General features: G+C 46.2%; 1 protein-coding gene across 2 annotated transcripts; it reads right to left on the bottom strand.

Annotated features, from left to right (window-relative positions):
* Positions 1 to 59: 59 nt before the first annotated feature.
* CIB1 (calcium and integrin binding 1) lies at positions 60 to 3,183 on the bottom strand. 2 transcript variants are annotated; one of them, XM_079699522.1, is made up of 7 exons: positions 3,096 to 3,183; positions 2,943 to 2,977; positions 1,765 to 1,873; positions 1,000 to 1,150; positions 745 to 863; positions 569 to 657; positions 60 to 324 (listed from the first exon to the last, which is right to left on the bottom strand). In XM_079699522.1, the coding sequence occupies exons 1-7, from the start codon at positions 3,144 to 3,146 to the stop codon at positions 303 to 305; spliced, it is 576 nt and encodes a 191-aa protein (XP_079555648.1). In that variant the 5' UTR covers positions 3,147 to 3,183; the 3' UTR covers positions 60 to 302. The 2 variants fall into 2 exon arrangements, with proteins under 2 accessions (XP_079555648.1, XP_079555649.1); XM_079699523.1 differs by lacking the exon at positions 569 to 657.
* Between the last annotated feature and the right edge of the window lie 7,349 nt (positions 3,184 to 10,532).

Raw genomic sequence — 10,532 nt, 5'->3', positions numbered from 1 at the left:
GAAAGCTCCTACAAGTCCACTCCTTCCTCATGTCAGCGTTTCTAGTGTCACACAAAGGCTCAAAACTTCTAAACCTTTATTATTGATTAGTAGAAACACAAACAGCGATGACAATGACAGTGAGAAAGGGGAGAAGCCTTGACGTGGAGGACCCTCCCCTGTCCCAGGCAAGGCTGCGCAGTGCCACCTCCAGGCTGGGCCAGCTTGGCTGGCCCTGGCAACACAGAGGTAGTAACCTTGGCCGTGGCTCAGCAGTGCAAAGTTTCTTCGACAGGGTGCTGGGCCACACGCTGTGGCTCCTGTCACAGGACAATCTTAAAGGAGCTGAACAAAAGAAGAGTGCATTGGGTTTTCTGCTGGCAGAGGAAGGTAGGGACTAAAGCCAAACTTACCTACCTCTCCCCCAAGACCCTTTGGAATGGGCCGTGTCCCATATCTGTGAGTCCCCTCTAGAAGAAGAGCTACTCTAATACATTCAGAGGAAGCAGGAGGCTTTCTCTAACCCCAGATACCACCTCCCATAATAACGTTGCAGACTCAGTGCAGCAAATGAGCACCACAGTCATACCTGGCAAAGTCTGGTGAGCGGGAGATGACATGCTGGAATTCAGAAAGATTGATGGTCCCATCCCTATCAATGTCAGACTCTTCTAGGATCTGGGAAAGGGAAAGCTTCAGGCCAAAGCCCAACCCTTCCCTCCTGCTCCCCAGCCCGGCCCAGCCCAGCCCGGCCCCGTTGCTCACATTGTCGATGAGCTGCTTCATCTCTGAGGCACTGAGCCGTGTGTCCTCACCCTCTCCCGTGAGGCAGTTCACGAGCTGGCTCAGGTCTTCTCTGTTCAAGGTTCCGTCATCATCAAAATCTAGAAAGCAGACACAGGAAGCCAAAAAGGATGTGGTCAGGATGAGCTCCGAGCTCCTGACCCCCAGCTCCCAAGCAGTACCCCCACAAAGACCATGTTGGAACGGGTGGTGTTCCACCCGGCCCCTGGTTCTTACCGAAGATGCGGAAGGCATAGTGGGACTTGATGTCTGGGGTGGCTGTGTCACTGAATACACTGAGGAGGTCCAAGAAGTCCTCAAAGCTCAGGCTGTCTCTGGTTGGGGAAGTGGAGAAGACCCTGCAGATTCGCTCCTTGAAGGGGTTGGCCTAGGCAAGAAAGCCTTCTGTGAATGCCACAGGATGCAGCCCAAGTCACACACTCAAACCCCACTGGGAAACTGGAGGGAACAGTTCAGGCTCTCGAGGGGAGAACAATCAGCGCTTTGGGGCCAGCACGGAGCTCAGGAGGACCAACGACCCAGCTGGGGGTGGCTTCTCAGGAGTCAGAGCTTAACCCAAAGGCAGGCCTGGGAGCACAGAAGGAAGAGGAAGGCATCCTAAGCAAAGAGGACAAGATGGGCTGGTTATTTTAAAACAAAACATTTCACTGAGTACTTACTGTGTTACAAGCACTAGGCCAGGCATTTTGCATAGCAATTTTCACAGCAGCCCTATGGAGAGCAATCAGCCTCTGGAACAGGGTTTCTCAAGCTTTAATAAGGTAATTTAACTCCTCTTAAAGGATAAAACTTGTTTGAACCTCCAAGAATATGTCTGAGAATCCCAGGTTGCAAAACACCCTTCTATATAATTCCCTTGGATGATTTTGGTAAAACCCTAGCCCCCAGGAAATCAGGGCTAAAAAGGGAAAAGACTAGAATGGGGACCAGTGACCACATGATCTCAAAAGGAGTAGCAGAGGGAGGCTGGGGGGCTGGCACCTTGAGCTCTGGAAGGCTGAGGATCTGCTCCAAGGACACTCGTGCCTGCAGTGACTCCTCCACACTCCGGTGCTCCTGGGGAAGCAGCTCACAAAACCGCCTGTGGGCTCTGGCAGAAGGAGGGGAAGCTGTTGTCGTCTCTTCCTGAGTGTATTACATCCCCACTCCTTGCCTTGCTACCCATTATAAACCAGGTGAGGAGCTAAGCCCCATACACAGTATGTCTGAGTCTCAGGCATAAGCCAAGAGGAGATATATTACAAGACAGTATAGGCTGGGAGTCCATTCTTGCAATGGGTATTGACTGTGGGCCCACTGTGTCCCAGGCACTGGGCCCTGGTTCTAGACTCCCCGAGGGATAGAGAGGTCTGGGAAGGAGCCAGAAGTTGGCCCTGAAGAACAAATGAAAAGAGCTGAACTGAAATCTCCTTCTCATTTCATTTCGGGAACCTCCTGCTGCTCCTCAAAGCAGCTACCCTGAACTATCTACTCCTTAGGCACCATCTCATTCCCACTGGGATTACTTTTGCCCAGAGAAGCTCAGGAATCTTCTCACTCAAGTGCCCTGGCCACATAAAGCTTGCCCACGGCTAGGGAGGGGGTTCCAGTCCCGGTTCAAATCCTCCTACTCAGTCTTAGGCAAATTATCAAACTGTGTCACTGTCCCCATACCTCCGTCGTGAGGGTTAAATTAGGTAATGTAGACAACCTCGTAGCACAGCCTGGCACACAGCAAGTGCTCAATAAGCGTTAACGGTTACTGTATTATTCAGGTAAAGGAGGAGCCAGGCTCCCCAAGGCTTCTCTGGCTTTGCCTGTAGGTAAAGCAGCCCAGAACTGCAGCAGCCCCTGCCGGACTGGAACAACTTCGGTTATGCAGAAGCCAGTGGAGCGAAATCAAAGAGCGCCCAACTTTGGCTGGAAGCTGCGAGGTGACTCCACGGTGCACAGCTGCGGCCGCCGGCGCCAGCGGGAAGGTCGTGCCGGGAAGAGGGCACAGCCTAGGGCCCGGGGCCCTGCACTCCAGTTCCGGCTCAGCTCCTGACCTCGGGCAGGCCCCTGCCCCTCCCTCTGGCGGGGCCTCAGTTTGCCCACCTGTAAGACAGAGCCTCCCCCGCCCCCCACGCCCGAAGTCGTCCCCAGAAGATCCCGGAGGTGAGGTTCGAGACAGCACTTACAGGAGGATCTCCTGTTTGGTCAGGAACGTCAAGTCCTGGAAGGCAAAACAAGACAGGAGGTCAGCGGGCGGCCCGGGGCCAGAGGCCGCGTCCGCCGCCCTGCCGCCGTTCGGGGATACCCCCACACCCCCAAGCGCAGGGCGTCTCACGCACCTGGTACTCGACCAGCAGCTCCTTGGACAGGCGACTGCCCGAGCCCCCCATTGCCGCGCCGCGCGTACAGCCCCACCAACTCCTCTCGGGACGCCGGCAACTTTCTCACTTCCGCCCTCGGGCCGCGTCACCGCCCAGTCCCCGCGGCAACCGCTCCTGGGGCCACCGCCCCCAGGCCCGCCCCCTCCTTAAAGTTCCCAGGCGCTCCCCGCCCGGTTCAGCCAGCTGGATCCCGGCTCTAGGCAGTTCCCGGCGAGCTGGAGGCGGGGCCCGCGGCGGGGCCGGACGCTCCAGGGCGGAGCCCAGGCCGCACGACCCCGCCTCCTGGATGGGCGGGACGGGCCGCGCCGCGTGCCTGCGTGCAGGTTGCGCGTACGTTAAGGGTGCCGCGACCTCGCTATGGCCACGGCAGGATTTCAGGGGAAGGTGTGCGTGTCCGCCTCATCTGCAGTACGTGGCGGCTGGGGCGGGGTGGCTTTGTGTGGAGTCCGGTAAGGGGCATTAGGGAAGTGTTTGGAGCAAGGGTAACCGAGAAACCTCGTGACTCGCTGAGTGACCCGAGGCGGTCGGCTGCCCCTCTGCCCAGCGAGGGCTCTTCCACCCAGACGTTACCACCGGGCACCTGCCGTACGTGTTGCAACCCTCATACCACCTCTCCAGAAATAACCATAACCTTTCTGCCTACTGAGGCCGTTTAGTGACGGCCCACTGAAGCGCTGTGCATAGCTTCAGTTCTTACAACAGTTCTGCAAGGTAAGTTCCCGTTTGACAAATTTGGAAATGCAGAGGCTCAGGGGGGTTCAGTGACTTGTCTAGACTCGGTCATTTACAAAGCCGTCTCTGCAGTCCAAGGCTCTTTTCAAGAATCCGCCCTGCTGTACTCCTCATTCCAGCCTACATGCTGTCCCCTGACCCCACCCTGCGTCCAGACTGCATGCTGGGGGAGGCAGGGATCGAAGCTGACCTGTTTGCTCTTGTCCCCTCTCAACTCCTAGGACAATGCTTGACACATGGCAGGCTCTCAATATTTATTGGATGCATGCATGAATGAATTAACCTACACTGTTCCAAAAGGTGAGGATCACAAGTTACTGCTTGGAGGAGGTGGAGGTGCGGTTAATTTTTTTCCCCACATCTTTATTGGAGTATAATTGCTTTACATTGTTGTGTTAGTTGCTGCTGTATAACAAAGTGAATCAGCTATATGTATACATATATCCCCATATCCCCTCCCTCTTGCGTCTCCCTATCCCACTCCTCTAGGTGGTCACAAAGCACCGAGCTGATCTCCCTGTGCTATGCGGCTGCTTCCCACTGGCTATCTATTTTACATTTGGTAGTGCATATATGTCCATGCCACTCTCTCACTTCGTCCCAGCTTACCCTTTCCCCTCCCCGTGTCCTCAGGTCCATTCTCTACGTCTACGTCTTTATTCCTGTCCTGCCCTTAGGTTCTTCAGAACCATTTTTTTTTAAGATTCTATACATATGTATCAGCATACGATACTTGTTTTTCTCTTTCTGACTTACTTCACTCTGATAAAAGACTCTAAGTCCACCCACTTCACTACAAATAACAATTTCGTTTCTTTTTATGGCTGAGTAATATTCCATTGTGTATATGTGCCCATCTTTTTTTAAAATTTATTAATTTTTTTATTTTTCGTTGCATTGGCTCCTTTGTTGCTGTGCACGGGCTTTCTCTAGTGGTGGCGAGCACGGGCTACTCTTCGTTGCGGTGCGCGGCCTTCTCGTTGTGGTGGCTTCTCTTGTTGCGGAGCATGGGCTGTAGGTGCGCGGGCTTCAGTAATTGTGCCACGTGGGCTCAGTAGCTGTGGCTCGTGGGCTCTAGAGCGCAGGCTCAGTAGTTCTGACGCACAGGCTTAGTTGCTCTGCGGCATGTGGGATCTTCCCAGACCAGGGCATGAACCCGTGTCCCCTGCATTGGCAGGCGGACTCCTAACCATTGTGCCACCAGGGAAGCCCATGCCACATCTTCTTTATCCATTCATCTGTCAATGGACACTTAGGTTGCTTTCCATGTCGTGGCTATTGTAAGTAGTGCTGCAGTGAACATTGTGGTACATGACTCTTTTTGAATTATGGTTCTCTCAGGGTATTTGCCCAGTAGTGGGATTGCTGGGTCATATGGTAGTTCTATTTAGTTTTTTAAGGAACGTCCATACTGTTCTCCATAGTGACTGTATCAGTTTACATTCCCACCAGCAGTGCAAGCAAGTTCCCTTTTCTCCACACCCTCTCCAGCATTTATCGTTTGTAGATTTTTTGATGATGGCCATTCTGACCTGTGTGAGGTGATACCTCATTGTAGTTTTGATTTGCATTTCTCTAATGATTAGTGATGTTGAGCATCCTTTCATGTGTTTGCTGGCGATCTGTATATCTTCTTTGGAGAAATGTCTGTTTAGGTCTTCTGCCCATTTTTGGATGGGGTTGTTTGTTTTTTTGATATTGAGCTGCATGAACTGCTTGTATATTTTGGAGATTAATCCTTTGTCAGTTGCTTCACTTGCAAATATTTTCTCCCATTCTGAGGGTTGTCTTTTCGTCTTGTTTATGGTTTCCCTTGCTGTGCATAAGCTTTTAAGTTTCATTAGGTCTCATATGTTTATTTTTGTTTTTACTTCCATTTCTCTAGGGGATGGGTCAAAAAGGATCTTGCTATGATTTATGTCACAGAGTGTTCTGCCTGTATTTTCCCCTAAGAGTTTTATAGTGTCTGGCCTTATATTTACGTCTTTAATCTATCTTGAGTTTATTTTTGTGTATGGTGTTAGGAAGTGTTCTAATTTCATTCTTTTACATGTAGCTGTCCAGTTTTCCCAGGACCACTTATTGAAGAGGCTGTCTTTTCTCTATTGTATATTCTTGCCTGCTTTATCAAAGATAAGGTGACCATATGTGCATGAGTTTATCTCTGGGCTTTCTATCCTGTTCCATTGATCTATATTTTTGTTTTTGTGCCAGTACCATACTGTCTTGATTACTGTAGCTTTGTAGTATAATCTGAAGTCAGGGACCCTGATTCCTCCAGCTCCGTTTTTCTTTCTCAAGATTGCTTTGGCTTTTCGGGGCCTTCTGTGTTTCCATACAAATTGTGAAATTTTTTGTTCTAGTTCTGTGAAAAATGCCATTGGTAGTTTGATAGGGATTGCATTGAATCTGTAGATTGCTTTGGGTAGTATAGCCATTTTCACAGTGTTGATTCTTCCAATCCAAGAACATGGTACATCTCTCCATCTGTTTGTATCATCTTTAATTTCTTTCATTAGTGTCTTATAGTTTTCTGCATACTGGTCTTTTGTCTCCTTAAGTAGGTTTATTCCTAGGTATTTTATTCTTTTTGTTGCAATGGTAAATGGGAGTGTTTCCTTAATTTCTCTTTCTGATCTTTCGTTGTTAGTGTATAGGAATGCAAGAGATTTCTGTGCATTAATTTTGTATCCTGCTACTTTAACAAATTCATTGATTAGCTCTAGTAGTTTTCTGGTAGCATCTTTAGGATTCTGTATGTAAAGTATCATGTCATCTGCAAACAGTGACAGTTTTACTTCTTTTCCAGTTTGGATTCCTTTTATTTCTTTTTCTTCTCTGATTGCTGTGGCTAAAACTTCCAAAACTATGTTGAATAATAGTAGTGAGAGTGGGCAACCTTGTCTTGTTCCTGATCTTAGTGGAAATGGTTTCAGTTTTTCACCATTGAGAATGATGTTGGCTGTGGGTTTGTCATATATGGCCTTTATTATGTTGAGGTAAGTTCCCTCTGTGCCTACTTTCTGGAGAGTTTTTATCATAAATGGGTATTGAATTTTGTCAAAAGCTTTTTCTGCATCTGTTGAGATTATCATATGGTTTTTATTCTTCAGTTTATTAATATGGTGTATCACATTGATTGATTTGCGTATATTGAAGAATCTTTGCATTCCTGGGATAAACCCCAGTTGATCATGGTGTATGATCCTTTTAATGTGCTGCTGGATTCTGTTTGCTAGTATTTTGTTGAGGAGTTTTCCTTCTGTGTTCACCAGTGTTATTGACATGTAGTTTTCTTTTTTTGTGACATCTTTGTCTGGTTTTGGTATCAGGGTGATGGTGGTCTCGTAGAATGAGTTTGGGAGTGTTCTTCCCTCTGCTATACTTTGGAAGCGTTTTAGAAGGATAGGTGTTAGCTCTTCTCTAAATGTTTGATAGAATTCACCTGTGAATCCATCAGGTCCTGCACTTTTGTTTGTTGGAAGATTTTTAATCACAGTCTCAATTTCAGTGCTTGTGATTGGTCTGTTTATATTTTCTATTTCTTCCTGGTTCACTCTTGGAAGATTGTGCTTTTCTAAGAATTTGTCCATTTCTTCCAGGTTGTCCATTTTATTGGCATATAGTTGCTTGTAGTAATCTTTCATGATCCTTTGTATTTCTGTAGTGTCAGTTGTTACTTCTCCTTTTTCATTTCTAATTCTGTTGATTTGAGTCTTCTCCCTTTTTTTCTTGATGAGTCTGGCTAATGGTTTATCAGTTTTGTTTATCTTCTCAAAGAACCAGCTTTTACTTTCATTGATCTTTGCTATCGTTTCCTTTATTTCTTTTTCCTTTATTTCTGATGTAATCTTCATGATTTCTTTCCTTCTGCTAACTTTGGGGTTTTTCTTTCTTCTTTCTCTAATTGCTTTAGGTGTAAGGTTAGGTTGTTTATTTGAGATTTTTCTTGTTTCTTGAGGTAGGATTGTATTGCTGTAAACTTCCCTCTTAAAACTGCTTTTGCAGTTTTAACCCATAGGTTTTGGGTTGTCATGTCTCCATTGTCATTTGCTTCTAGGTATTTTTTGATTTCCTCTGATTTCTTCAGTGATCTCTTGGTTATTTAGTATTGTTTAGCCTCCATGTGTTTGTATTTTTTACAGTTTTTTCCCTGTAATTGATATCTGGTCTCATAGCATTGTGGTCAGAAAAGATGCTTGATACGATTTCAGTTTTCTTAAATGTACCAAGGCTTGATTTGTGACCCAAGATATGATCTATCCTGGAGTATGTTCCATGAGCACTTGAGAAGAAAGTGTATTCTGTTGTTTTTGGATGGAATGTCCTATAAATATCAATTAAGTCCATCTTGTTTAATGTATCATTTAAAGCTTGTGTTTCCTTATTTATTTTCATTTTGGATGATCTGTCCATTGGTGAAAGTGGGGTGTTAAAGTCCCCTACTATTTTTGTGCTACTGTCAATTTCCCCTTTTATGACTGTTAGATTTGCCTTATGTATTGAGGTGCTCCTGTGTTGGGTGCATAAATATTTACAATTGTTATGTCTTCTTCTTGGATCGATCCCTTGATCATTATGTAGTGTCATTCTTTGTCTCTTTTAATAGTCTTTATTTTAAAGTCTGTTTTGTCTAATATGAGAATTGCTACTCCAGCTTTCTTTTGGTTTCCATTTGCATGGAATATTTTTTTCCATCCCCTCACTTTCAGTCTGTATGTGTCCCTAGGTCTGAAGTGGGTCTCTTGTAGACAGCATATGTATGGGTCTTGTTTTTGTATCCATTCAGCCACTCTATGTCTTTTGGCTGGAGCATTTAATCCATTTACATTTAAGGTAATTATCGATACGTATGTTCCTATTACCATTTTCTCAATTGTTTTGCGTTTGTTATTGTAGGTCTTTTCCTTCTCTTGTGTTTCCTGCCTAGAGAAGTTCCTTTAGCATTTGTTGTAAAGCTGGATTGGTGGTGCTGAATTCTCTTAGCTTTTGCTTGTCTGTAGAGGTTTTAATTTCTCTGTCGAATCTGAATGAGATCCTTGCTGGGTAGAGTAATCTTGGTTGTAGATCTTTCCCTTTCATCACCTTAAATATGTCCTGCTACTCCCTTCTGGCTTGCAGAGTTTCTGCTGAAAGATCAGCTGTTAACTTTATGGAGATTCCCTTCTGTTATTTTTTGCTTTTCCCTTGCTGCTTTTAATGCTTTTTCTTTGTATTTAATTTTTGATAGTTTGATTAATATGTGTCTTGGCATGTTTCTCCTTGGATTTATCCTGTATGGGACTCTCTGCGCTTCCTGGACTTGATTGACTCTTTCCTTTCCCATATTAGGGATGTTTTCAACTATAATCTCTTCAAATATTTTCTCAGTCCCTTTCTTTTTCTCTTCTTCTTCCGGGATCTCTATAATTCTAATGTTGGTGTGTTTAATGTTGTCCCAGAGGTCTCTGAGACTGTCCTCAATTCTTTTCATTCTTTTTTCTTTATCCTGCTCCGTGGTAGTTATTTCCACTATTTTATCTTCCAGGTCACTTGTCTGTTCTTCTGCCTCAGTTATTCTGCTATTGATTCCTTCTAGAGAATTTTTAATTTCATTTATTGTGTTGTTCATCACTGTTTGTTCTTTAGTTCTTCTAGGTCCTTGTTAAACGTTTCTTGTATTTTCTCCATTCTATTTCCAAGATTTTGGATCATCTTTACTATCATGACTCTGAATTCTTTTTCAGGTAGAGTGCCTACGTCCTCTTCGTTTGTTAGGTCTGGTGGGTTTTTACCTTGCTCCTTCATCTGCTGCATATTTCTCTGTCTTCTCATTTTGCTTAACTTATTGTGTTTGGGTCTCCTTTTCGCAGGTTGCACGTTCGTAGTTCATATTGTTTTTGGTGTCTGCCCCCAGTTGGTAAGGTTGGTTCAGTGGGTTGTGTAGGCTTCCTGGTGGAGGGGACTGGTGCCTGTGTTCTGGTGGATGAGGTTGGATCTTGTCCTTCTGGTGAGCAGGACCATGTCCAGTTGTGTGTTTTGGGGTGTCTGTGAACTTAGTATGATTTTAGACAGCCTCTCTGCTAATGGATGGCGTTGTGTTCCTGTCTTGCTAGTTGTTTGGCATAGGATGTCCAGCACTGGAGCTTGCTGGTTATTGAGTGGATCTGTGTGTTAGCGTTGAGATGGAGTTCTCTGGGAGAGCTTTCACCGATTGATATTACATGGGGCCAGGAGGTCTCTGGTGGTCTAGTGTCCTGAACTTGGCTCTCCCACCTCAGCGGCTCCGGCCTGGTAGCCAGCCGGAGCACCAAGACCCTTTCCGCCAGATGGCCAGGTACGTGGGAAGTTTCTTGCCTTTTGGGAAGTCTGAGGTCTTCTGCCAGCATTCAGTAGGTGTTCTGTAGGAGTTGTTCCACATGTAGACGTACTTTTGATGTATTTGTGGGGATGAAGGTGATCTCCATGTCTTACTCCTCCACCATCTTGAAGGTACTCTCTGATCTATGTCTGAAGCTTCCATTCTGAAGCTTTGACAGGATTTCCTTCCCTCCATTCACAGCCACGTTTCTCTGCTAGCCTGTTGTTGGCAGGAGCCAGTTCCTCACAAGCTGGTGGACTGAGGAGGTCACTTCCTCACTGCTTGTTGGCTGGAAGTCTCAATCAGTTCTTTGCCATTTGAGT

Source organism: Hyperoodon ampullatus, assembly GCF_949752795.1.
Source record: "Hyperoodon ampullatus genome assembly, chromosome: 3".
NCBI classification, from domain to species: domain Eukaryota; kingdom Metazoa; phylum Chordata; class Mammalia; order Artiodactyla; family Ziphiidae; genus Hyperoodon; species Hyperoodon ampullatus.
The sequence above is the reverse complement of the archived record's forward strand: the minus strand, read 5'-3'. Positions and strand labels throughout refer to the sequence as shown.